This window comes from Peromyscus maniculatus, chromosome 21, assembly GCF_049852395.1.
Source record: "Peromyscus maniculatus bairdii isolate BWxNUB_F1_BW_parent chromosome 21, HU_Pman_BW_mat_3.1, whole genome shotgun sequence".
In the NCBI taxonomy this organism is placed as follows: Eukaryota; Metazoa; Chordata; class Mammalia; order Rodentia; family Cricetidae; genus Peromyscus; species Peromyscus maniculatus.
Genome location: NC_134872.1, coordinates 11,501,111 through 11,527,121, shown reverse-complemented (window position 1 = coordinate 11,527,121; position 26,011 = coordinate 11,501,111). Strand labels below are relative to the sequence as shown.

Sequence of the window (26,011 nt, the reverse complement as noted above, 5' to 3'; positions counted from 1 at the left end):
CCAAAGGCATAACTGTTCAGGGCTGGAATGCACTTTGTTGTTGTTGTTGTTTTAAACTAACACCTATTGCCTCTTCTAGTTAGTTTATCATTTTCTTCTGCATTAGAGGATAAAATTTTTTAACTTATTTTCTCTACCAAAGACATCCTAAATCTTTCTAGCTTACCAAGATATTAGATGTTAAGTTAATCCGTAAAGACTCACACTAAGGCTAATGAAGTGGCCTCTAAATCTACCAGCACACAGGCATTGATCTCTGCATGCTCTTCCTCTGCAAGGACACTGACCTTAACTGACACAGTTTTTAAACTGAAGCACTTCTCCAGAGAGAAGGTGCCATTTAGAAATGTCTCTTCACAACTTCTTTGGCTCTTGAGGTTCCAAACATCTAATCAACACGTGATTATTTGGTTTAGTTTATGAATCAATCATAGAAAACTGCTTATATAATTAGGCAAAGTATTATGACTTTATAGAATTTACTTTTGAAGAATAATGTATACATTTAAGATTTCTTACTATATTTCAGCACTATTTGCTTCAGAATCTTTAATACATTTTATGCTAGAAAAATACATAAGAAGGAGATAGAGAACTGGAGCAGCAGGCAAGCTGTGTTCCCTAATTTCAAAACATGCCAGCAAACCCAACTTTCTAAAGACAGCTGGCAGGCTTCCAGGATAACTTGGTGATCGTTCCTTTTAAATATACTTTATATGGCAAAATAAAAGATGATTTTGATATTTAAATAGGAAATACATGTCAGGCATGGTGGTGCATACTGTTATTCTATGACTCAGAAGGGAGCAGAGAGTTAGAGGACAAACGAGGCGACACACAGCCATGACCTTGTCTCAAGCTCCCACCAAGCAAAAAGAAAAATTACTTTTTCAAAGTGGGGAGTGTTCAGTCCTCCCGTTAGGTTTATTAAGCTTTCCAAAACTAGAAAACCTAATTCCTCTTTTATCATTTGGTTTTGCAGTCCCGTGCAGGGCACCTGTGCAGTGTTTACTTAGATCTCCAACCACTAGCTCCTAAAATCCAAAGTAAATCTTAACTGATGAAAATACTCCTCAATATGGCAGCTTCAGGGGTCTGTTTCCACTATGCAATACACCTACAGATTTTCTGAAAACACTGAAAATGTTCCTCAGTGAGCCTGTGGGCAGGGTTAATGTGATGAACGTCTTGGTTGTTGCTGCCAGTCTCTGGAGTTAAGGATCACAGATGCCCAGGGTCATCACTATTGAGCTGAGGCAGCAAAGACTACCAAAATAAACTCAGTCCATGGAAAAATCTCGTGTGCAGTGCGGGGGAGGGGGTCTCTCAACAGACACCTCCTCCCAGAATACTCCTGACACACACACCACTTCTCCCAGCTGACAAAGCTAATGGAATGGGCACTAAATTTTCATTTATAACATCCTCCAGCAAAAGACCGGTAGGTTACTCCTTTCGGTACTCAGGGAACAAAAGGTGAAAAGGCAGAGCAAAGACGGATAGAGAGATTAATAAAGGGAGAGAGTCACATACTATATTCTGCTCACAGTTCAAGTTCAGCAGTCAACAGCATTACCAGCACAGAAACAAACATCATCAACAAGGCACTCTGGCACACAGTTAGCCAAACATTAATGATGACGAACAGCCACACACCCTCAGAACTAAGTTAACAGTTAAGATTATAAGAAAAAAAAATACACTTTTTGTGACAGTTGAAATCATTCTCAACTCGTACTCACTTCAGAAGAAAAGGTACCAATCACATGTTATCAAAAAATGCTCCTGAGCAAACAAAAATAAAACACTCCAATTAGAGACAGGGCCTACTCTCTGCTGAAGCAGGCACTCTCTGCACACCACACTGCTGCATTTAGAATATGAAGAGCATCACAGTAGAACTTTAACTGCTTTTAAAATCACAAGCGATAGAGGCCTGACATTTAAGTTGGCACTAGACCCGAAAGTTTTTTTTTACAGGAATATTATTCAGGAGGACCCTTCCTTAGTTAAATTACCCAAAGCTCAAAGGCGATGGCCACAGCTAGAGACACAAGCCACAGTCCCCAGCCGGCAGGTAGTTCTGGGGACACCTTTACGTATTCCCTGGGGTAGGGGTTACTGGGTTGGCACAGCACTGGCGATACGGTCTGAAATGTAGAGGTTAAAACCTGACAACACTGAGACGGATGGGTGGCTCTGCCAGCAAAACCACAGCTTAAAACAGCTCCAGAGCAGAACTGAGGAGAAGCGACCAGTGAGCTGTAAGCAGCTCTCATCAGCAGAGGCGAAAGCATGCCAGCTACACTACTCAAAATGGCACCGGGCAGCTGCTTCGTGCCAGCCAGTGGTCATTCTCAGGGTAGAGGATGTCTGCTGCGCAGCCCACCCCAGATCCAACACAGCAGTGGGGTACAGACTCGCCTCACACAGTGCTCTTAGGCTCTGGTTGTCCAAGAACTGCAGAGCAACAGTCCCTGCCCCTGGGCTGAGCCACAGAGAGCGTGCTGAGTCTGGTTCTCACCATCATACCACCCCCAGGAAAGTGTGGTTGTGCGGTGCAGCTGCATGTTCTTCCTTTGGACAGACAGAGCACCTTAGGTGGACAAGTGCCTTCTTCCAGGCACCTTCCCCTTTAGACCTGCTCCTCTCTGGGACTGAGGTGGGCAGCAGTGACTGGTGGCTCACAGAGAACGGCAAGGGAGGAAAACGTCGGTGTGCCTGAGGCCCCATCCCCGCAGCCCTGTGGAAGACATGTGGAGAGCAGCAAGAGCCCCAGGGAGGGTTTGGTTCACACTAGCACCAATCGCATTCCAGTCTTCCGAGACTAAGATCATGTGGACTCCCTTCCCTCCAGTGCAGGAGCAGCAACTGTGTCTGAAGGGAGCTTTATGAACTCTTATCCCAGTGACCAGGTATCTGAGTCAATCAAAAAGGTTTTCTTGAGTTTATACTGGTGAAAGTTCAGAGCTTTATTACAAGAACCACAACTTCACATGAAGCCACACAGCATTATGAGACAGGCATCTAGAGGCATATTTCTGGAATAAAAAGGATGGTCCCATGATGATAATGAGGAATGAAAACTCTAGCTAGGTGGCTGTAAGGAAAATGTCCACAGTGAATATTGATAGCCCACATCTTAGGAAACATCAAACTGGTCTTATTAATCAAATTTACAAAAGCACTAATGTTTTAATGGGGCATGAACTACTTGGGCACTATGTAATAGGCCTAGATCTTACTCATATTCTCTTCATCTTCTATATCCATGGTAAAATGCTTTTGAGGGTTTCTTGACTGGCGGAGACCACTTCTGTCTGAAAGACAGCAAGAAACAATGTTTAGTGTGTGATCCTAGCAAAATGAGGTATGGCCTCTTTGTGTGCTGATCAGCACCTCACTGCAATTAAAAAAAAAATCATAAAAAGTATCAGGCTTGTCATTTGGGAAGGAATCTTTTCAGTCTCTTTCATCTCCTTCAGCATACTCCAGGACACCTGACTTAGCTGCCTTATGTGGAGAGACAGTGGAAACGAGAAAGGGGTCACCAAAAAGGAAGCCTAGGGCTAGGATCCAGGAACTTCATGGTCTACTCCAGGGAGCAAAGGGTTCTGGACCAGCGACAAGGTGGTAAATCTACCCCATAAGAGCCTGCTGTCAACAGCTGTGTCATGGCTGATCACAGACAACAAGCTCCAGCTGTTTGCCATCTAGCCTCTCTCTGCCCTAGTAGGTCTATGAATGGTGATAAAGTGATGTCACACAACTAGACATCCTAAGTATTTTACCCACACTTCCACGTACCCCAGCAGCACATCACAGGAAAGCAAAATGTGTACAGTAGCTTAAATCCAATGCAATTTAATCTAACACGATTCCTTCACCACACACAACTGCTATTTCATTAGCAGGAGAAACCAAGAAAAGATCTAAAGAAAATTTTCAACAAATTCAATGTTGAATCTTCCCAAATATTTCTGATAAATTGGAAATAAGAGAAAGAAGATTTGCAAATTTTGAAACCAATATTCCTTTGTAAACAAATTTGTTTTACCAATATCAATAAAGTAAATTCCTTGTTTTAGGAAAATGGTGATTAAATATGCTAGGTAGGACGTATTATCTCATATAGCATTTGCAGGATGGAGTTTCTACATAGAATCATTTGTTCAAGGTTTACAAGGGGTTGAGAGATGGCTCAATGGTTACATGCACTGAATGATATTCAGGGGGCCTAGGTTTGATTCCCTGTACCCACATGGAAGCTCCAAACTGACTGTAACTCCAGTCCCAGGGGATATGATACATATCCTGTGGTCTCCACGGCACTACATGCACATGGTATATAGACATACATACACAACAGGCAAAATACCCTCACATATAAAATAAAAATAAAATAAATCTTAAAAAGAAAGTTTTCCAGGGAGCTATAAAGCATTATCACTTTATATTAATTCATTATTTTAAGATATAGTTTGAGTATCTATTATGCTTAAAGCAGCACTGGTTACCATAAGAACCTAAAATGAATCACATAGATTTTGCAATTGAGGAATGCAAATGTTAGTACTGTCCAGACAGCTGAATATGCTAAGGAACATTTGCTGACAGTCATGGGTGTGAAAACAGTAGTTATCTGTTAGAGGTACATACTGAAGTGTTCACAGATGAAATGATGATGTCTAGGACTTACTTCAAAGTAGTTCAGTGTGGTTTGGAAAGAAGAGAGAGAGAAACAGTCCTGGGCTGGTGACTCTGCAGGGGTGGACATGTGGGTCCACTATGCAATGGTGTGTATTTTATACAGCTCTGCATTGTATGACTCAGTGTCCTCACTACGTAAAGTTTTTTAGTGTGTGTGTGGAGGTCAGAGGGCAGCTTTGTAGAGCTGGTTCTCTCCTCCCACCGTTATCCAGAAATGAACTCAGGTCCTCCGGCTTGTGCAGCAAGCACCTTTATTTGCTGAGCCATCTCAGCAGTCCAAACCACCGTGGAAAGTTTGAAGAGAAAGAGGGGGATTGGTGAGGTATCAAGTGAGGGAACACTGCAGGGGGCAGGCACCTTTAGGAAGGAAGGGGTAAACTCAGGAAACAGGGATGTAGTTGTTCATTCAGACAAGTTTTGATCAGAGGTTGGACTATACTACTGCAAAGACAGAAAATAACAGGACAGGGAACAGACACCTCAGAGAAACCCAGACTATGTGGTAAAATGGAAATTTGACAGAAAGCTCTTGTTTGCTTAGAGGAGGCATAAGGCAGGCAGAGGGCACAGAGGCTTCTTTTTGCAATGATCAGTGGAACTGCAGAGATTTATAACTGTTCCAAGTACCAAGAAAAAAATGACTGTTGACTGCTTAGTCATGGGTGGAACATCTACATCACCCCCAACACACACACACACACACACACACACACACACACACACACACACACACACACACACACACACACACACACGGCTCAGGGAACATTACTGAAAAAGGAGTAAGAGCTGGAGTCAGGTAGGGAATAGAGTGGAAAGCTGGCTTCAGGCATGATATGGTTGTTACACTCTTGAACTCACAGCAGCTGTGATTACATGCACAAGACAGGATGGGGGATTCATGAGGGGGTCTCCCCCTCCCCTAAGGATTTACAGGCAGTTAACAGTTGGTGGTTGAGGGAGAGAGATTTTCTTCAGTGTTATAGCCACTGGTAAGGAATTCATGTTCCTGTAAACAATCCTAATGAAACTCTTTGGGTCACACACACCAAAAAAAAAAAAAAAAAAAAAAAAAAAGGTAGAAACAGAGCTAGTTGAGAAGAGGATGATCATCAGTGGGAATGGGAGGGGACAAGAAAAGATAATAAGAATATGCTCAAAATACAGTGTGTAGAAGATGCAGAAAATATATTTTACCTTTTCTTCCTGTTCTGTGATGTACAGTTGAGAGCCCCAGATTTCAGAATAAAAGAAGACAACCAGATCAGGTTATACATGCTGTGCCCTAGAAGCCAAGGTGTTACCCAGAAGCTCTGAAATTTCCTTAAGCCTCATTAACCTGACTTGGAGTGGAAGAAGTTGGAAACTGTCTAAACCAAAGGGCAGAGATCAAAACAAAGCAAACAAAATCAACCAATCAACCAAGAAAACAAAACCCTGATAAAAGTAGCTATCTCTGGTGAGAAGGAAAACTAAAAAACAACGCTGTCTACTCAACCAAAGCTCATAAAAGAGCCCAGCCCGACCCCATCCATGTAGGGCTCTAAGGAGCCTGGAGTTCCAGGCAGGGGTGTAATGGAACAAGCCCAAGAGGGGAGTCACAGTTCACTCCCACTAAGCTGAGACAACTCTGTTAGCTACCTGCCAGCAAAAGGCCACCTAATGCTGCCACTGGAACCCCTAGAAGGGGCAGCAAGAGGGCTTCTGTGCTGGCTGGTTTTATGTCAACTTGACATAAGCTAGAGTTGTCAGAGAGGAGGGAGCTTCAATATAGAAATGCCTCCATAAGACTGGGCTGTAAGCAGGTCTGTAGGGCATTTTCTTAAATAGTGATTGATGAGGGAGGGCCCAGCCCATTGTGGGTGGGGCCACCCCTGAACTGGTGGTCCTGGGTACTATAAGAAAGCAGGCTGAGCAAGCCATGGGGGAACAAGCCAGTAAGCAGCACCTCTCCATGGTCTCTGCATCAGCTCCTGTCTCCAAGTTCCTGCCCTGTTTGAGGTCCTCACCTCTCTGCTTTTGATGATGAACTGTTATATGGAACTGTGAGTGAAATAAATCCTTTCCTCCCGTGTTGCTTTTGGTCCTGGTGTTTTATCACAACCATCGTCACCCTATTGTTACTAAGACACTTCCTTAGGGGGGAAGCAGCAGTGAGGCCCAGCAGGGTGCTGGAACTTGCCCCCCACTTGTAGTAAGGCGCCGTGCCCTTCCTCTTACAGAGTTTGGAAGAGTAAGCTTAAGCAGAACGGGGCAAGATCCTGAGTCTAGTGACATCACATGAACAGGTAGGTTCCAGTTAAAAAACCATACAAAACACCTCTCACCCAGAGAATCAGGAGGACACCAACAGTGAGAACAGACAGTCCACAGATGCCAACACATGGATGACAGCCATGCAGAGTGGTCAGGAAATGAAATTAACACAGACTTCACCCCTGGGAAAAGAGAAATCGAAGAAGGCATAACAATCTCAGCCCTTTGGGTAGATGCACATCCAGAGAAGCCAGGGCAGAGTCAGCAAGGGACAGACAGCAGAGCGCAGGACAGAACAGAGCTCAGAGCAGCCTGGACAAGGGTGCAAGAGCGGCCAGCGGAAGAACAGTCTTTAACACAAAGGGGAACCAGGAGAGGTGGAGGCTAAACAGGACCTCGGCACAGCCCCATACTGCATCCAAACATGATCTCAAAATGGGTCAGGGACATACATGCAAAACACAGAACCATAAGACTTGTGGGAAAACCTTAAGAGAAACGCTTGGAATCTAGGGCCAGGCAGAACTGTCAGACCTGACAGTACAAATGCAAGCCAGGAAAGGGAAAGTTGATAAACTGAACTTTAGAAATAAACTGCTCTTATAGGCCCCGCGTAAGTACACATTAGGAGAAACAGACTGAAAACCACGTACTCAGCAAGGAGGGTCGATAAGAGGGTCAACAGTAAAACAAATATCCAATAAGAAAGTGGGCAAAAGTCAGAAAGAAGCCATTTGCCACAAACGACACATGGGCGGGAATCAAGCACATGAAAACATGTCCACCATGCCTGGCCACGAGGACAATGTAGCTTCAGAGAACTAAGCACTGTTGTACAATGAAGAGTACGTCTCAGCTCAGGTGCTCCACGGACTAGAGAAACTACACCTGTGCCTGCTGGCAAGCGCAGGGATGGAAAAGGCATGAGACGGAAGGGAATATAAAGGAACCAGGAGTGCAGTAGGTAAACATGAAACTGCCACATGACCTGGCAATTGCACTGTGGGCCTTTATCCCAGAGAAACAAAGGCCGTCATCCTCATAAGTACTGGTTCTCACACTGCACAGGGATCTACATTATCTCAGAGGACAGTTTAATTCCAAGATGGGCAGAACGCACACAATTAGTCTAACTTCACTCTTTACATAACTAAGCAACAGTCAGTGTGAGTGGGAGCTGGCTTTACTCAGATGTCTGCTGTAGTGCCAGGTCCTAAGGCACAGGAGAGCGTGGCCTGGTGAGGACCACCCGGCTTGCACAGTCTGCCTGATCGTCCTGCTCTCGCTGAAATTCTGTAAAGAACATGGAAAATGTCTCACAGTAGAAAATAATTGTGCTATGCCTGGTGGCAGGTGGGGGACCTGTGTGGTAAGAACAAGAGCTAGAAATCCCCGCAGAGCAGAAGCCAGCACCTACAAATGCCAACCTTTGCACCAAAGGTTATAAAACAAAGCAGAGTGAGATGCCAAAGCGCTTTACAGCATTTCATGTGGCTCTTTCTTACAGCCTGAAAAGAAGCTCTTGTGGTCTGAACTATGAACAAGAATTAAAACCCCATCAAAAATCCCAAAGGAAGAAAATTCCAGAAATGGGCTTTATTTGATAGCAACATTCAAAATAATTGCTTCATTTTTCAAGATGCCTCCAAGGGCAGGAAGAGGTAAGCTAACACTGAGAGGCAGCAAGTGTGAAGACCTTTTGACTCCACATCAGAAGAGCAGAGACCTGCATTTAACTCATTAATGGGGCCCTGGCTACCAATCTGACTTTGCTTCTTTAGCAGCACTAGTCAAAGTGATTCTTATGGCAGTGCAGAAAAAGACAAGTTTAGAATAACCACGCCACTCTGAACTAAAGCAGTAAACTGTGGGGAGCATTCCAGGCTGGATACAAGAGCTCCTGCATCTGAAGGGCCTCAGCTCACAGACCGAGTGATGGAATGAAAAGCCAAGCATTAAAACATAGCACATGCAAAAACAATGCTTGGCAAAGATGATGCTTTAACCAGGAACACCTAAATGAGCTTTCCCTTGAAACATGGGCCATTCATCTGCACTGTCCTTTCTTACTTAACAAACAATACCGTGATTAAATTGGCAATATTTTATTTTTAAATTAGGTGGGGATAAATGATTCTTGTTATGTATCTTTTAGTAGAATCTTATGCTGCAAAACAAAAGCACAAAGACTTCTATTAACATCCCCATTAACCTCCGAGGCAGCCTTCATCTCCCCATGGTGACGAGGCTGAAGGCCTTCCTCCTTCTCCCCCTTTAACAGAGCTACTCTAGACTAAAAGAGAAAGAACATGACTACATGACTTGCTTATATCAAAGACACACCAGAACCTGACTCTTTTCCACTGAGCTGGTAAAAATGTTATCTAAGTATACTAAAACATTTATAGATGAAGATAACTGGCAAACAGGTGAGCTAGGGAACACTTCTGTTGGTAAAGAACACACTCTTCTGGGCAAGCATGAGGTCTCAAGTTTAGATCCCCAGCAATCACATAAAAATCTGGGTGCAGCAGACAGTGTCCTAACTTCAGTGCCAGGAGAGTGGAGACAGGGAGATCCCTGGAGCTCCCCGGCAAGCTAGCCAAGCCAAACTGATGAGTTCCAGGTTCAGTGGGTGACCCTGTCTCAAAAAAATACAGTGGAAAGTAACAGAGGAAGACACTCACCATGGATCTTGACTCTACATGCGTGTGCACATATACACATGTATGTACCACATACAAAAGGTAAATGGCAAACATAAACTCACTAATAATTATTATGGATTTAATCAATTTCTATTTTCCCTCAAGAAAATACAGATTTTAAGAATACCTTTACATGTTCTTTATGACTATTATTGGTTTTATCTTAAATAGCTATGAAACAAACATTTGAAGCCAGAGTTCTGAAATATTTGTGTTTAGTCTTTACATAGGCAAGCAGTAAGCTCTAGGATAATTTTATAGCCACTGCAACAAAACAAAACAAAACATCTGCATGATGAGTTGATTATTTAAAGTGGTTCCTGAAATTAAAAACGTCTTATACCACCTAGAGGAAACTAAAATTCACCAAGTTAATCAAGTGTGTCAGAAAATGCAAAGCACTTCATGACTGGGATTTTGCTTTTGATACTACCTAGCAAAATAACACCACTAAGGTTTCCAAAAATATTCAACTGATACTATTTTCAAGGAAGTACTTTTCTTTCTAGAAAACCACCCACGTATCCTGATGCTTGTTTAACTCCTGCAGAGTCTGTACATATGAAGGAGGAGAAGTCAGGTTGTGTCAGCAAATAAGAACTGGACATAGCATTTAAGCAAGCATGTTTTTACAGTATAATGCAAGTGGGGAAATTATACTTGGGACAGCCAGGCACAGCATTCATCACGCTAGGTAGAGTGTTAATAAGAGTAGCCCACGGATCAGGAAAGAAAGCCTAAGGGCAGCAGCAGAGAACACCACCAAAGGCATCAGCTCAGGAGGACCCAGTGCAGGTTACATCGAGTAAGGATAGAGACAAACGGCGAAGATAATACAAAACATAGCAAGAGAAGTAACAACACTGCAGGGTGTGGGCCTAGTTCCCTCTACTTCACTAAAAGCAAAGTATCATGCAATACTTACACACAGGGAGCACGAGAGTCACTGATGGGTCAGTCACATGCCAACTGCACGCACAGTGCTCAGGTATTAGTGGGTAAAGCCTGGCAGAGGCAAGTGCAGGGGAGGATGCTGAGAAAGGAGTGACCTGGCAAGGGCTGGGCTCTCCAAGGGACCTTGAGTAAAGTGCTCACTTGGGTAGAAATTGTACCAACACAAATGTATATAGACCTGTGTTATCTTAGGGGTCCCACCTCTTGCATGTAGCACATGCTTAAGGCAGAACATCTATAGCCCACCCGGGTGTTTCCTTCTCATGCCATATATTGCACAACCAGTTTTCTCAAAGTTGAGCTTAGATTTTTTTCGGCCACCTGCCTCTGTCCTCACAGTAGTAGTCCTGGTGGTCTCTTTGTAAACCAGAGGCACAGCCCTAAGGCGTACACATCCCTGCATGCCCCACCTGAGCTTCTCCTCCCGGGCTCTGTTAACTGTGCTCTTGTCCCAGGCTAGAGGCACTCAGCTAGACTTAATGCATTCATCTTGAGTCACAATTGCCATGAAGACTCTGAGCAACCCTGACCTATTTTGCTGTATCATTCCCTACTCACAATCAGTGCCAGGAATGTGCTGGCACCTTATGTTTCAGCTGGATACAAACCAGGTTCATTCCAGCAAGGATGAAAGCTATTTTGATGAACACTCTCAATAAGTACCCTCTTTCTGCCCCAAGAAGTGGGAATAAACCATTCTTCCTGCTCCCCTGACCATGCTTCCACTTGCCAGTCTCTAATCAACTACATCATCTAACATCCTGGATCTGTCTACCTGGTCTTTAAGCACCTCCCACCAATGGCTTCTGGCTCTTTTCACTGGGTTTTTCTGAAATACTAGGTTCCCTTAGAATCCTAGATGTGATTTCTCCCGATCATGATCTGCAGCACTCTTTTCCAGATTACTGCAGAGTTCCTGCCTCCTCTCTGAACAAGGCCAGGTCAAACACTTGCTCAGAGAGACGTCAATCATTAACCCATCCAGGTGCTACTCCCATTCCTGGCACAGTGGGTCTATCACTTGTAGACTGTTTCCCTCCTTCCAACGCTGAAGCCCACATAGGTGAAGCAGCTTCATCTCCTTAACTCTCTTCCAGCACCCACCCATGCCTGCCAGCCCATAAGAAGCATAGCCCAGTGAAGATGGGCTGAGTGAGGGCTGAGCTCTGCCCTTCACAGCTCTGTCCACCTCCTTGCAATAGCTGTGCTAGATATGGAGGTACATTTCTAGCCTGCACACACAGCCACAGTCGTGATCCCCAACTCTTCACACTGTCATGTGACTGCTCCAGTTATTTCCTCAAAGTAACCCATAGAGTGCCAGGAGGGCCAAGGAACTCCTGGGATGCTTAGCTGCATATTGGATGGTGCTTAATGTTTCTAGTATTGGCTAGCCATTAAAACGGCCACACACCATTCTTTACCAAAAGAGAAAAACATGCACTTCCACCGATTATTTCTATTTTGAAATTTTTGCTGAAATGTGCCAACTGGACAGCAATGTGTTCACTTGTGGACTAGCCACTGTGGCTAGGTAAATACACATCTACTGTGCTGAGATACACATAACTGGGGCTGTGTGGCTGAGCACCAGCTGAGTTTACCAAGACTGTCAGGCAGCAGCAGAGTCAATGGCCCCATACAGACAGGGCAAGTATGGGTAGCCATGGTGAGGACTAGAGTCCCCATGTTCCACCAGTTCCTCTTTATTCAGCAAATCATCTATTCGCATGACTTCCCTCCCCAGGAAGTGACACACAGGCTTGTTGTCAAGATGGAACTGTAGGTACTAATGGCCTCAAAAGCCCAGAGCCAGCATCTCCTCTAGGTGACCCAGATCCTCCCAGATAGCTGGCCTCATCAGCAATACCTGCCCTGACAAAAGCCTATAAACCCCACAAAGTGCTCAGAGCTTTTAGTCTCTGGTTCAATATATGGTGGCACATATCGAAGTATTTCCCAAGGTACACAAAGGTGGGTATCTAATCAGCATGCCCCCATTCCTGATCACATCTATGCTCACAGAACCAAGGTGCCTTAGAGGACCACATCAGTCACGTCTGCTTCCTGTCTGCTTCCTTTGCACTGAGTCTATACTTGCCAATGTATGGCTGCAAACTGAGGTCCATGATCTAGAAGGGTTTATAAGGTGAAAGGATCAATGGGAAAGGCAGTTGCTTGACACAGTCAAGATTAAGCAGTGTGTTCCACTTTTACTTTTACTCTCCTTTGCTGAGGGACATAAATTCTCTGCTCAGGTCCCTCTCTACCAGATACCAATAACAGCCTGAGTTATACAGGAGGGCAGTTGGTGGTGATGCTGGGGAACAGTCGGGCTGAGTCTTGCTAAGGCCCGCAGGCCCTCTGACCTAGCTTGAGCAGTGACACACCTTCCTCATAGGGGCAGTGAAGGCCACACTGAGTGGGTCCTTGTCATTGAGCAGTGGTATGGCCTGTATACAGTGCATATTCCTGTCAATTCTAAACAAATTCCAGCAAGAAGCCAGGCCAACACAGAGCGTACCATCATGCTTCTTCATGTCCTTGGTCTGTGACTGTTCTTGGTGAGTCAGGAAACTGACAGTGATAGAATCCTGGACAGTGCTAACCATGGTTAGCAGACACAGCCTGGCTATGCCTGCCACATGACCTGAAGATCCCTAAAGTCTGGCTGTTTATCTCAGGAAAATTAAAATAATCCATAAATAAATACATTCAAGTCACAGATCAACTTGGTTTTGGCTATCTTCCAGACACATATGTAACATGGAGCTTATATTTAAGAACATAATGACCGGGGCTGGAGAGATGGCTCAGAGGTTAAGAGCACCGACTGCTCTTCCAGAGGTACTGAGTTCAATTCCCAGCACCCACATGGTGGCTCACAACCACCCGTAATGAGATCTGGTGCCCTCTTCCGTATACATAATAAATAAATAAATATTAAAAAAAAAAGAACATGCCGGGCGTGGTGGCGCACGCCTTTAATCCCAGCACTCGGGAGGCAGAGCCAGGCGGATCTCTGTGAGTTCGAGGCCAGCCTGGGCTACCAAGTGAGCTCCAGGAAAGGCGCAAAGCTACACAGAGAAACCCTGTCTCGAAAAAACAAAAAAAACAAAAAAAAAAAAAAAAAGAACATAATGACCAAAATGGGGTAATAAGCCAGAGTTCCATCTATGAATTAATTGAGAAAATCAAATCCAGACCATTCTCTCTAGGAAGAACATTTACCAAAACCAAATGATGAAATAGAGTATAAAATACTTAATATATAGTTTAAAACCCCATAATAAGTTAAAGCTATCTCCAGAAAAATCTTAGCAAGTATGAAAATTAGAGGTATAAAATCTAGAATATTCTGCTTATATTTAATTAGCTTTTTTTCCCACTGGGACAACTAAATGGAGCAAAGCCACTGAAAATGTTTCTAAAACTGTATTTTCAATATTAACGTTTACACTGGGAACTGGCATTGCTGAGATTTATCTTGGATCCAATTTCTCTAACATTCCAAGTGTGATTCAGGACTTCGGCTGCTCGACTGGGATGTGCTGCTGCCGTGGAATGCGTCCTCTCTGAGAGGACCTCTTGCCCTGGCATCAAGGTCCTCACCTGTGCCATCAGCATAAATGTAATGAGACATACTCCATATCTACCACAGCACGTGCTAGAAAACCTGAGCTATCTACCCACAAGTGGGTGCTGTTTGAAGGGGGTCAGTGGCGACTTTCTACACTTGAGGCCCTCTCATAGCTGACATCACAGATTACGTGTCTTCTACTGTCACTAGAGCCTAGGGAATGTCCTTCCCACCTGTACAAACAGCGTAGCAGCTACAGATCACAGAAACCACTTCCCCAGTCACACAAGTTCATATGGTCCATTCAGAGCAAACCCCATGCCTGAGAGTCAGGACCAGCACTGATACTATACTACTGAAGTCCTGTTTCTACATCTGTGCTGTGAATGTCCAAACCTCTGACGCCAGCATGCAGAAGTTCCTGATGAGTACTTGTTAGACAGGTGGGTAGATGTGCAGATGGGTCAGTGCCACTTCATCCTACATCCCAACACTTGCCTTGTTCTTTCTTCATCTCTCAAAGAGCCCTGTGCACAGACTAGAGCTGAGACTAACTTCATGACAGAAGCTTCGGATCACCATGACCAGCTGTCCTCTTCACACCGAGCAGGGAAGATTGCTCTGAGTCTCAGGGTTATTTTCCAACAGTACTCAGAGAGTGCATGTCTCTACTGAGCTAGAGCCTCATTTCCACAACATGTCCAAGCCCATTTGCCTCTCCACCCTGGAAACAAGGCAGAGGAGGGTAGCCTATGGTCAAAGCACCTGACAACAGTCTTCAGACATGTGCAGAAGTGGGAACAGACCAAAGATGCTCTCACATTTGGGACAAACAAAAGACTCAATGGGAAAGCAGAAGGACTGGGCACAGACATGGGACCTTACTCATACAAGGTGGTGGTGGTGGTGGTGGTGGCGGCGGCGGCGGCGGCGGCGGCGGCGGCGGCGGCGGCGGTGGCGGTGAACACAGCTAAGGAGCACTTCTGAATTTCAGCTCACCCCACCAGTCACCTTATATGGTTGCTGGGGACTGACTCCTGAATAGGCTCTAATGTGCCTCACAGTCTGACTATGCCAAAGACTCCTCTCAGGCCTTGGCCAGCATCATTTGCCTGGTCAGCACCAAGACTAAACAGCTTTCCTTCCCATAGGACTTTCTGTTGTGTTGGTGGATCCTCCAAAGCTGCACACAAGCTAACCAATGTTTGTCCTGTGTGTGTGTGTGTGGTGGTGGTGGTGGGGGGCGTGCACAGTAGCCACTTGGGAAATGCAGGAGAGAGGGAAAAGTCACTGAAACTGTATTGTTGTCACAGTTCAACAGCAGCTTGCCACCATAGTTTCAACACAGAACTAAATTTTAAAAGGCATGCATTATCCCAGTCTTAGCAAAAGCAGAATTCTTTACACATGCTCTATAAGGTATTTCAGAAGCTCACACTTTCCATCTTAAATAACTTTGGTGTAATTGGATATACCATCTTAACAGTTTCCATTGTTTTAGAGGGGTTTCTGTCAGTTTCAAAGACATATTATAAACCACCAAGAGTAAGTGCCACCACACACAGTCACGCTGTTCAGTAACTGACAATGAGCTTATTTAGAAGCATGGCCAGGAGCAAAGTCCCATACTGTACAGGCCGAGCTGCTACCATGTGATACTCTGCTCTTTAAGATGCTAGCCTGAAGAAGGCAGCCTCACAGCAGAGCTTTTCCTGCAGCGGACACAGCTCCAGAAGACTTAAGGAGGTGCCCTGAGCTGGGACTGCAGTGAGTCCAAAGAATGAGGTCAGAATAAGGCTTGGATGTCCCAACATTCTCCCAGCTAGGTGGCTTGTGCTGAGGGTCTGCAGAACAAGTGGCATTTCTAAACTGGGCTATTGGACCAATGCCTCCATAGTTTTGCTTTTGTGTTTCTGACTGGCACTATGACTTCCAACCTTTGAAAACTTAACTGAAGATACAAAGGCTAGCAGGATTGGATTCTTCCAAGATGAGAGTGAGTGGGTAATTAAATGGGCTTTTTTGAGCCTCTCTTTGTTCTACACACATAATAGTAAAAACATCACGTGCCCTCAAGGGCACAGGTACAGCACCTACAAGCATGTAGGGACCATGATGTGTTCCTACCCCCAACATTCTATTAAGTACGCCAGTCTTCACTATACTGGGCAAACTGCTGGCTCTGAAATTAATTTCTTTTTCATCCTTTAAAAACTAGAGCTCATTTGATTTCCTGAGGAATTATCACTGCTAGCCACAGAGCTTGCCATGGTGACAGGTCATGCCCTAGTCCTGTGGGGTGGTAGCACTGAGGCAATGTCTAGGAAAGCAGAGGCAGGGGCAGTGAGCCTTGCAACACAGACAGCTGTTTCAGGCTAGAAGCGTTGTTTCACTGGGACATTTCCTAATATTTCCAATTACACGAAAGACAGTAACTGTTGATAGCTTTTGTGGAAGGTTTTCCCTCCAAAAGCCAATAGTTTGTAATTTTTATAGTAATAGACAACTTTTGAATCTTTAAAAAAAACTATGAATTTTAATTTCTTAAAACATTGAGTGGAATTAAGTACTGAAATAAGCCAGGTGCTGATTGTGGGGGATTTATCCTCTGCTTCTACAGAAGGAAAATATTTCCACAGTGACAGCTACAGTCTTGCCCTCTCGGTAAAATGAGCAAATTTAGAGCAAAAAAGGCACTAATGAAGAGCGGCAGCAAAAGGCAGTCATTATGAATCATCTCTAGAGAAAAGTCTTGTAATGCTAAAGCTTCAAACTTCCACAGCTTCACAAACATCTTTCCAAAAAGCACCCTGCAGACAGAAGCTAAAAGGACCTCTGCTCACACTAACAAACACATTTTCAAAGCTTCCTTTGTCAGCATGCCCTACCAAATTCCACAAAGTATCAGCCAAAGAGAGGCATTAAAATCAGCAGTGAAGCAGAGACGCAGCAGCAGCAACAAGGTTAAGCCACAAGGCAGCCCACCCCAGAAGACGCTCCTGTGTGGCATGCAAACTCCACCTATATGTCCGAGTAATTACCTTTCCTCTCCGAGCGCTTCTTGCGCCTCCTTTTATACCGACGCCCCACGATGCTGAAGAAGGCGCCTGTGGTCAAAGTCCCCAAGCCCGGCGATGCCATGTGGACTGATGAGTGGCTGCCAGTCCCTGCTAGTCCCAAGCTCATTCTGCGTCCCTTGGTCACTCAGCAATAACACGGAGGATCATTGCAATGTGCAGAGCTGAGGCTGAGGCGACAGCCACCCCTGCCGGCAGGATACGAGTGACTGACTGCTCCTCTGTCTCAGGCTAATTCATCAAGCCTCAGAATTAGGCAGAACTGGGCTGAATGGGACCCAAACGCACAATGACTTCCCCACACACCACCCAGAAAGTGACATGTGACAGTTAAACTCCCCCCCCCTCAATTCCAGCACAAAGAACTGGGTAGAAAGGAGAGAAGTGCTGTAGCTACAGACCTTTCTGGGAAAACACTCTCCTGTAACAAACGTCAAAGTTCTGTTTCAACAAAAATTCCTACAATTGTGAATAAAAGCACCAATAAAGGAGAGTCTGTGAAATAAAAGAACAGGGGGGAAATAGGCTACTGCAAAGCACAATGCCGACAAGGTGAACAAGGGAGGTGAGAGAAGTCATGAACACGACAGTGAGTGGTGAGGCTGGCCCAACAAAGTCCCCGGACAAGACCGCCTCAACACACAGTCTCTCAGGTATCCCCTCTCCTCTTCGTTCATGTGTTTGGGACCAGGGCTGACTTGGTTCCCTCAATGGTGTAGAGTATGAGCACTGATGATGGGTGCTGAAGGACTGGATTAGACACTAGCCCCTTTGTGTTTTCCATCATGCTTAGCGGACTAACACACAGAGCCAGCCTAGCCTAGGACAGTACTCTGGTCAGCAAGAAATATGGGCAAATTTTGTATACCTTCAATTACATACTTTATTTTTTAATCCTTTAGATCCATTCTACATGCTTCTTCTGTAAAGGGCCAGAAGTAAGGTCTCAGGGCTATATGTCTCTGCTGCACTTTTTTTGTTTTGTTTTTATCTTTTAAAATTTTCTTAAAATCTGTAAGTAGGCTATGGCCAGCTGCTAATACTTCTTTAGGTTACTACTATCAACAGAACTTCCTATCTTGATCCGCTATTCATTCTAGCATGAGTGAGCTTACCACAGAATACCCAGACACATGTGGTTACAACTCCATTCAGCATGTCTGTTACTTTGCCAACTTTCAGTGACAAAAATCCATTTTTCCACATGTTCTTTCCATTCTGAAGGCGTATTTATCAGAGAACAGAAATACTGTATCAGTAGTACATTGATTGAAGTGTTTTAAAAATCTAGGCAAGATATGTGGTCTCACTGTACTCTTATCTCAAGTCTCCACCCTGCTACATCAGGCCCAGGCCAGGGATGGGTGCTACAGACAATAGGCCCAGGGAGGAAGCAGCTGTCCTGGAGATACCTCTGATGCTGGCAGATAAGTACAGCTCATAAACATGCATGGCGGAGTCTTAGCTTATGCATGATCCACGCTCTCAACATAGCAGGCAGGAAGGCCTCAGAAGACACCTATAAGATGAGGGGAGGCTGGAAGTATCTGCTAAGAAAGGCAAGAACCAAGAGCCCTTGGGAAGGTGAGGCTGAAACTGCGGTGTCCTGTGGTGGCACAACAGTGAGTTAGTATCATGGATGACAAGCAGGGCTTGATTTGAAAGGGCTCTTCCAGCTGAAGCAACACTTTAGAACTTGTCCTGAGAGCCACACAGAATCCACATGTATATCCTACAGTGGAATGGCAGAAGGGTAGGGTGAAAAGAGATGGCTGGTGGCAGTCATAGCTGTAAAGCAGAGAAAAGGAGTGACGGAAGGCTGGCAGGGAAGAAGGGATGCAGGATCTCAGGACAGGCCTGAGATGGGCAGCAGAGGAGAGGAGCATGCTTCCAGGGGAAGCTCAGACACTGGAGGACACAGAGCTCAGCTCCTGAGAGGGAGCTGTAGGAATCAGCTCACGCAGGCAGAAGCCGGCACTGTTCCTACTCCCTGGACTGCTGGGGATCAGACCCACAGGGGTTACCACAGAGCTGATTCTCCCAAGCCTAGGTAGGTTGGCAGAGAGTCTCCTTATCACACTTTCCTTTCCTGATTAGGTCCTGCACAAACCACGTTAGCACATGTTTTAGTGTCAGCGACAGGAGAACCCAGCCTGGAACTCACTTACCTGGGCTCTGGCTTCAGCATAGCCTCTTCCCACCCATGAAACTCCCACCTCTCAGGACTCTTACCCATCATTCTAGGGCTACTGTATCTCAGTATCTTCAGAGGATTGATCCAAGACACATGCCCCCATACCAGAATCTGTAGATGTTCAGGTCCCTGATATAAGTGGCACAGTTTCTGCATGACCTGTGCACTCATCTTCCCACAGACTTTACGTCGCCTCACAAGTACTTTTCATACCCAGTACAATGCAAATATTATATGAATACTTGTCACACTCTATTGTTTAGAAACAGAAAGGAAAAGTCTATACATGTTCAGCCCAGATGCAATTTTCCCAAACATTTTTAATTCATGACTGGAGGTAGACACTCCATAGATATAAAGAGGGGTTATTAGTAGGCAAGAGCAGTTAGAACCAAGCCTGATACCTACAAGCAATTATTCAGTCTTAATGCCTTTTATACTGTGTTTACACTCCCTGGGGCTGTTGGAGGCTTGGACACTTGGGAACAGAAGACAATCCTCCTCTGGGTACTAATAGTGTACAAATACAAAGACTAGGTATGGGGGAAGCACCTTTAAGGTTCCCATGTATAGGAAACAAAGGAATCCTTTCAGAGATTAGGGATTAGTTTTGGTAGCAACACTGACAAGTCTCCAGTGTTAGTCCAAGAGGGCTGTGTATCCAGCCTGCCACCTCACTAGGCCTCCTGCAGGCAATCGGCAAGAGTGGGAGGGGCTGCCAGGAATAAGACAGTATAAATCCTAGAGGCACCACCGAGGGCCCAGGTGATCCCATAGGCGTGGACACCAGCACCAGAGTGGTCCAGACCTATCCCACAGCTCTAAGGAATGAGCCTGTGGAATGATGCTAGGAAGATTGCTGGCCACAGCTCAGAGGCTCCTGAGCTGGAGTTGGGGGACTCCTCTTCTGCTGCTGCTGTGTTTTTTACTGTGCCTCCAGGATACTTGACCTTGGGAGCAGATGACCTGTTTTGAAAAACATCTGGTCACACGATCTCCAACTTAGGTGGCAGGCCTTATAGTTTCTTCTCTCGAGTCACCGGGACAAAAGTCCTAGCTGTGGCCACTTGCCTGTGTTTGGATATCCACTGGACATCCAAAGCCACAGTCAAGATCAGGTGTACAGCTCTCACCACGGAGTCAAGAGCAACTGTGAGGATGAACACCAAACCACAGAGAAGACAATCTCTTAAACGGAAAGTAAGCGTCCCTCGGTTACTGTAATAAGGAACTGGAAAGGCTCTTGGGCCCCACTTAGTTATATGGAGTCACTTGCTGTATTCAACAAGAGAGGCTTGACATCCAGGCAATGGTGGGCAAAACCGGTGCCGTGTGCACTCGTCTTCACAGCAGCCATTTGGATCTCATCAGATAGTACAAACCAGTGCGCAATCTCCCCGTCCACAGCTGGCGTATCTTAGGCCTTCTTGAGAGTTGGTGTGATTTCTGACTCTAGCACTTTAACAAGGCGCACGGAATGAGAGCTCTGGTGGCACTGGTGTGGTTAGCACATGTTAATTAACACGGAGTCATCCCATAGTCTCCAGAGTAGAATACATGTCCTAACTCTGTACAAACCATTTTCTTCTTTTTTTGCCTTCCAATTTCTTCTATCTTTAGGATTAGTTAAGAGGAACATTAAAACAGTAGTCTGATTCATGAAAATAAAAAAATAAAAAAATAAAAACTGCTGCAGAATGTAGTAATCTAGTGAGCCAGAAGTAGCTTCCCTGACAATCACAGGCCGGGTGTAAATTAAAAAACACTTCAAGCCAGGTGTGCTGGCACATGCCTGTAATATCAGCACTTGGGAGGCAGAAGCAGGCAGATCTCTATGAATTTGAGGCCAGCTTGGTCTACAGAGCAAGTTCCAGGATAGCCAGGACTACACAGAGAAAACTTGTCTCAAAAAAACAAAAACAAAACAAAAGAATAAAGGGGGAAGTTTATTGAGTTATAAACTCTGAGTCAGTAAATATCATTGGATATTTACATAAAACCAACATGTGAGAAAATGTAACATTCTTCAATATAATATTTGAAAAAATGTTTAAATTTGGTGTGTGTGTGTGTGTGTGTGTGTGTGTGTGTGTGTGTGTGTGTGTGTGTGTGTGTGTATGCCTGGTGCCCCTGGGGATCAAAGGGAGATATGAAATACCCTGGATCTGGATGGTTGTGAGCCACCCATATAGATGCTGGGGACAGCACTGGGTCCTCTGTAACCACTCCACCATTTCTCTAGCCCCTCTCCAATATAATATTGAAATACCTCAGAGGTATTTGCTAGTAAGAAAATCAGAGAAACACTCCCCTTATCTAACTCATATTTATTGGATTCTACTAAGCACAGGATGTCCTCGGTGCTCCAGAAACAACAGGAGACAAAAACACATGGCTACTTTCCTGAAACCTATGTTCAAACAAGGACAAGAAGGACGCACAGGGAACATCTGACAAATGACACAGCATGCCCTGTGGGTAGTAGAGAGATGCCTGGAGTGGTCAGCATGGGGTAAGGCTTCTCAACTCTGACAAGACAGTAGGAAAATGAACCTCAGGCTGGTGAGGGAGTTGGCCATGAGCACCAAGCATGCATATTCCGCAGGCAATGCCCAGGGGCAACCAGGCACCAGCCTAACTGCCAAGCAGCTAACCAGAGATGAAGGAAGGGGCCCGTGGGCTCAGCATGTGGGACTTCCTAGGCAAAGTGGCAGCCACTCTATAGAGGGGACTGACATGGGACTGTCACCAAGAGTTTTCATCTGGTTCTGACCTTGTTTTAGGAATGCTGGAGGCTGAGAGGGAGCAGTCAGGGGTAAGGCTTAATGCAGGGACCTAAGTCACGACTCAGGGACAGCAGTTTAAGATGCGGGAAGCAAGCATCCCATGATGTTCAGAAGGACAGCCAAGGGCTTCCTGGATAGGAGTGTGGGATCCAAGAGAAGTGCAAAGGAGAATAGAGAGGGAGACCACAGGGCAAAGGAGTAGGATCTGGGTGTCTGTAGACCCACAGGAGGACACAGCTAGGCAGGGTCTCAGTCTGGAAATCAAGAGGAGAGTCAACACTGGAGATAAGGGGTTGGCATTCACCTACCAAGGTGCGCTGGATTACAAGCACAGACTGGCCTAGATGAGCAAGGGCCAGGCAGGGCCTGAAGAAGCACTGTGGGAGGCTAGATGGGAGGAAGGATGAAGAGGTGAGGTGGAGGCAGAGCAGGGAGTTCCTCAGGGAACTGTGAGTGTCTTAATGGCCCCCACCCATACTATCAGTCCCTATACATGTACCAGCTCATTTAAATATCACCAAATTTCAGTAAGGAGGCTTTGGAATGGCTGTAGAAGAGAAACCAGACATCCATCAAATGCTTTGCAGCCATTCATGCCATGCTTGTTTAAGGAGTTGTACAGTCTACAATCTATAGCAGTGATTGCATCACCATGGTTACAGCACATGCTAGAGCTAGTACTCTAACCAAAGGCTCCTCCACTTCCAATGGGCCAGGCTCATACACAAGAGCTCACTTATTTACTTCCTTGAATCTTCATCTGTTAATCACAGAAGGCAGCCCCGGGACAAATCCTGGGCTTACCTGGGAGTGCTCAGTACTGGCAGGTATGCCTCAGCTTCAGTGGTTCCCAAGCTGTCAGGGCCGATGCGGCACTAGGGGCATAGCCGATGTAGGCCCAGCAGCTGCTGAGGCCCTACACTAGCTGAGGTGCAGTCACAAGCAGCGTGCCAACCTTGGGACTCAGGCTCTACACGTAACAACACTGTCCAACTACATACAGCAACAACACACTTGCTCTGAGTTTACCCTTTAATACACCACAATTCCTGAAACAAGAAGCAGCAGCAACACACCCCCCCTTCTTTAGGGTAGCAAGTTTATACTTTTCATGTTGAAATAGAGGGAGTGTAACTCAAGTCTACTTGCTATGCCCCTGGCACTGACTCACAAACAGCTCTGCTTGGCGCACTGCTCTCCAGCAGTGATCCTACAGCACCACCTGCTGTCCAGAAGAGACCACTCACGAGAGCAGCTCTGAGGCTCGGCCAGATGACACCAAGTGGGTGCCGTTTGGAGCGGAAACTTGGACCCGGTCTGGGTGCTACACATGCTGGATATTATGGACATTTCCTTCAGACAGGGTATGCTGAGGCCAGGATGAGCCAGGATATCTATTAGGACAGAGGTTGACTGCAGAGGACAAGAGGAAGGCGTCTCTCCCTTGGCGGCACATTTTTTGGGAATAGTTCAAAAATCTTTTGAAATCTCCTTAGACTTGTGTCCTACCAGGTGCACTTACACAGCCCCTGCCCTGGCCCATGCTGTCTGGCTTCTAGGTTGCCTGGTGCCCTTCTTACTTCATGCTGCTCCTACCTAGGTGTCCACCTCCTACAACCTGACTGTTAAGTGCCAGCTCAGACTCCTGCACTGGGTTCCACTTCATGTTGCTGGCAAAGCCTTGCCAACTCTGTCCTACGGCTCGCATCTCTGCTTAAGACCACCAGAAGGCACGCATACTTGAGAGGCTCTGCTCCACTCTGCACCTGGCCCTGACCTTGTTCTTTGTACAGTCACTCTTTCTCTGTGTGGTCCAGGGGCCTTGACCATCACTGGCCACAAAAGCCTGACAACTCTAGGGAGTCACAGAAAGACCACATAAAGTTTGCTTCAGGCTGGACACCAAGAAAAGGGGTGCAATGGTCGCAGTGGGCATCTCCCTGGTGAAAGAGTCATCCAGGGCCTTCAGTATTCCAAGTTTTGTCGGTTGTTTCTCAGGAGAAAGTTTTTCAGTGCCATGCAGCAATGTGGTAAAGACACACTGATGATCTCCCCCTGCCCATGGACTCTGCTGGAACCAATCAGTACGTTCAGACTCTCCTAAATCTGTAGACCCCTTCACATTCCAGCCCCAAGGGTACTGCAGCTATTTAGTGAAGAGGAAATGACAGCCAGCTTCCAAGAGCCTGCTACTGCCCAACTACACTAGAAGCAGAATCTTGACATCCTCACTACACCTCCATGGACAATCTTGAAAGCTTAAGAGCCCTAACGGACAGACTGTGAATCCAACCACTTAGAAACTTAGTGTTCTTTAAAAACAAATTGTACTCAGACAACTTATAAACTTTTAAAATGAAAATAATCTCAGATCACTGCCTCAATCATTCCACAACTACAAATACGGCACCCAGCCACAGATAAGGCTGCACCCCCTTCCTCTTCAGCACAGAGTAGCCTTGCCACCTGTCAAAAGGTCCCAAGGACAGAATCCAGGGTGACCTGTGCCCTACATGCCTCCTTCTAGGTAGCACTGGCTCCCAATCAGAGGCCACACCATGGTCGCATCCCTCCTTGCAGAGCAGCAGTCTGTGGTGGCCCAGGGCTCTCTGTTCCCAGGTAGGCCCCATGGTCCTACCCAACTCTGCCTGCAATCAGGCCCATCCACAGGGCAGGCACACTTGATGGTAAATGAATGAATGGACACGGGGTGTAGAAAGGAACTCTTTAGAACCAACTCCTAGAGTGACAACTACCAAAAACCAACAGTGTACTCAAAAGTAGCAACTCCATATTTCTTCCCTGAATCCAGGGAGTGTGCTATTTTCTCAGCTCAGGCCCTCTAAGGAAAGAGCATTTAGGACAATACATTTCAGAGGGTCCCTGTGCATTTTTGAGATCACAGTCACAGACTACAGAGCCTGTCTATGTATCATCAGGGGATATAGCATGATAGAAAGCAGAGCCTGGCAACAGGAACCACAGCAGCATTTCCATAGAGAAGGTGGCAAGGCTGTTCAGCAGTCCATCTGTAGGCAGGTCAAGGAGGTTAGCCTCAGCTCCTTTTCAACATGGGGTGGGAGGACTGCACCCCTCCTGGCTCCAGTCCTATATAAAAGGGCCTCTGTGGAACTTGCCATGGGTCAGCAACTGCCCTTGCTATATGATTCCATGCTATAATGGGGCTTGGAGAGGAGTTGTGGGTACCTGGATCCTTAGGGTAGTGTTCAGCTCCATTCTAACTCTATCACTGAGTGCCATGAGACAGCATGGGGGAGCAGTTTCCATTTGGTCACCCATGAAGGCCTACAGAGCTTAGGCCCCTCCATCCCCCCGCCTCCCCCCGGGGTCATGCCACACCTGCCACTGGCTTCCATCACCTATTACATTTTCCAGTGTGTTTAATAAACTCAGAGCTGTGGCCAACAACTCATTAGGTCCAGAAGGCCTTTCTGGTTCCCTGTCTTCCTTTCCTGGAGCCCCCCCCCCCCACTGTCTGGTGGCTGCAGTGAGCCTGCCTCTTCCAGTCTTTCTCATTAGGAACTACCTGCTCCAGGTTAGTCAGTTTGCTCTTTCCTCTGATATCCCAGGGTTCCCAGAATGACCTATTCTTTTCTCTGCCTCCACTGGCTGTTATTTTTATTCAGTTCCTGAGTCTCTCATGAGATGACCTGCCGCTGTCTCTGCCTGGAATGGGTGGTGCCCCATGGTACTCATAGTCCCACAGTGGGTCCCAGGAGCAACAG

General features: G+C 45.9%; 1 protein-coding gene across 11 annotated transcripts in view; it reads right to left on the bottom strand.

The window, feature by feature from the left end:
* The window catches only part of Adarb1 (adenosine deaminase RNA specific B1), a 129,660-nt gene that overhangs the window by 39,643 nt on the left and 64,006 nt on the right, over nt 1-26,011 (bottom strand). For 6 of the 11 annotated variants that reach the window (XR_013046906.1, XM_076558560.1, XM_076558559.1 and 3 more), the window contains one exon: nt 3,246-3,320. The exons of 1 other annotated variant lie outside the window; for it this stretch is intronic. Coding sequence is in view for 7 of the 10 variants with exons in the window: in XM_076558560.1 (XP_076414675.1) it covers nt 3,246-3,273 (28 nt within the window). In the remaining 3 variants the exon portion in view is untranslated. Of the gene's footprint in view, nt 1-1,742; nt 1,786-3,245; nt 3,321-5,907; nt 6,424-26,011 lie in introns of those variants that run through there. 4 more of the 11 variants (XM_076558558.1, XM_016007781.3, XM_076558554.1 and 1 more) reach the window with 3 other exon arrangements.